The 1,826-nt window shown below is 44.4% G+C and overlaps 1 protein-coding gene across 1 annotated transcript in view; it reads right to left on the reverse strand.

Moving 5' to 3' along the window:
- The window catches only part of LOC102816916 (relaxin receptor 2-like), a 109,250-nt gene that overhangs the window by 45,952 nt on the left and 61,472 nt on the right, over positions 1 to 1,826 (reverse strand). Inside the window, 1 exon segment of the mRNA XM_006832035.1 lies at positions 1,540 to 1,611. Coding sequence (XP_006832098.1) covers positions 1,540 to 1,611 — 72 coding nt within the window.

The following is a 1,826-nucleotide window of genomic DNA, read 5'->3' on the forward strand; positions in this document are numbered from 1 at the left end:
AGTGTTCCACTGCTGCTCATAATGTTTTCAATAACTAAATACTTGGAAGTAGTCCATCTCTTCTTCCTAGTCTGTCTTCATCTGGAAACTCAGCTGAAATCTGTCCACCATGGGTGATTCTGCTAGTATTTAAAATGCCCGTGGCATAGCTTCCAGAATCACAGCAACATGGAAACCACCACAGTACAGCAAACGGACAGACAAGTGGTGGGAATGATGGCTATCGTTTACAAAACAAACCCACTCCACCCCACCCCGCTGAGTCGATTGTGACTCATAGTGGCCCTATAGGATAGTGTAGAACTCCTCCTTGTTGTTCCACAGAGACTGCAAATCTTCACAGGAGCAAACAGCTTCAGTTTTGCTCTCCTTGGGGTGACTGGTGGGTATGAACCATTGACCTTGAGGTCAGCAGCCCAACACTTATCCTACTGTACCACCAGGGTTCCATGTAGTTTGCAGATAAGGAAACAGGTGTAAGAAGATTAAGAAAGGTGCCTAAGATGAAGTTGCAGGTTAGGGAATTGTTGTTGTTAAGTGTCATTGAGTTGGTTTCAACCCATAGCAACCCTGGATAGGGTTTCCAAGGAGTGACTGGTAGGTTTGACTGCAGATCTAGCAGTGAGCAGTCCAATGCTTACCCTACAGTGCCACAGCACGATTAGGGAATACAGAAGCCAAAACCCTTGGTATGTAAAGTCAATCTAGCGGACGTCCAGAAGACAGGCAGACTGCCATGGAACATGGAAGCTGCCCTTTGTCCATTTCTCTGATGGGAGATTTTGGGATGGAGGTGGTGTCTCAGTGAAGACCGGGGCACACCATGAGCTATCTTATCTCCAGACTCTTGTACAGCTATTTTGGGAATCAGATAAGGTCCCTTAACCTGCTCATTGTCCCTGGTAGTATTTGTTAACAGAAGGTTATTCTGGCTTCAAGAATTATTTAGCAATGTCTGGGGTAATTCGATAGTTATAGGCGGAAAAAGATGTTATTGGCCTTCAGTGGGTGGAGGTCAAAGATATTGCAGAACATCCTACAATGCAAAAGACAGTCCCCACAACTGAATTATTCAGCCTAAAATGTCAATGGTGCTGAGTTTGGAGAAGTACTTCTAGGTGGACACAGATGGGTAGATGGATGAATGGATGGATGTGTGGTTAGGTTGATGAATGGATGGATGGATGGATGGATGGATGGATGGATGGATGGATGGAGAGATGGATGGAGAGATGTGTTAATAAGCTGATGAATGGATGGATGGATGGATGGATGGATGGATGGATGGATGGATGGATGGATAGATGGATGGATGGATGGATGGATGGATATGTGGTGAGGTTGATGAATGGATGGAATGGTGAATGGATGGATGGATGGATGATTTAGCATGCCTGCTGTCTGTCCCAGAAGGCTACTTGGAAAAGCTTGCCATTGTCTGAATTGCTTTTGGAAAGCACTTCTGATTATGTGACAAATAGAAAAGTAGGATTGCTGTGCATCCTTAAGACTAGGGGATAAAAAAGTGAGAATTCTTACAACCATGTTAGATGATGTAAATCTTTGAATACTCCAGGTGTGAGAGTTGTAATGTGGTTGTGACTGAGGTATCTACAAATAGCACAGGTGAGTTAATGAGGCAAACCCAGTACTTCATTTTAGTCACGTACAGTTAGAATATGAGCCGCTGATGATCATTATACAGTGTGGACATCGGTTTCTGGAAGAATCTACTGGATGTGCAGAGGGGAAAACAGAACAAGGAAGAACCAGGAGATATAGCCCATAGTGGACACACCAGTGTCAGGGCAAGAAACGGATGAAAG

This window comes from Chrysochloris asiatica, unplaced genomic scaffold (genome assembly GCF_000296735.1).
Source record: "Chrysochloris asiatica unplaced genomic scaffold, ChrAsi1.0 scaffold00005, whole genome shotgun sequence".
Classification (NCBI taxonomy): domain Eukaryota; kingdom Metazoa; phylum Chordata; class Mammalia; order Afrosoricida; family Chrysochloridae; genus Chrysochloris; species Chrysochloris asiatica.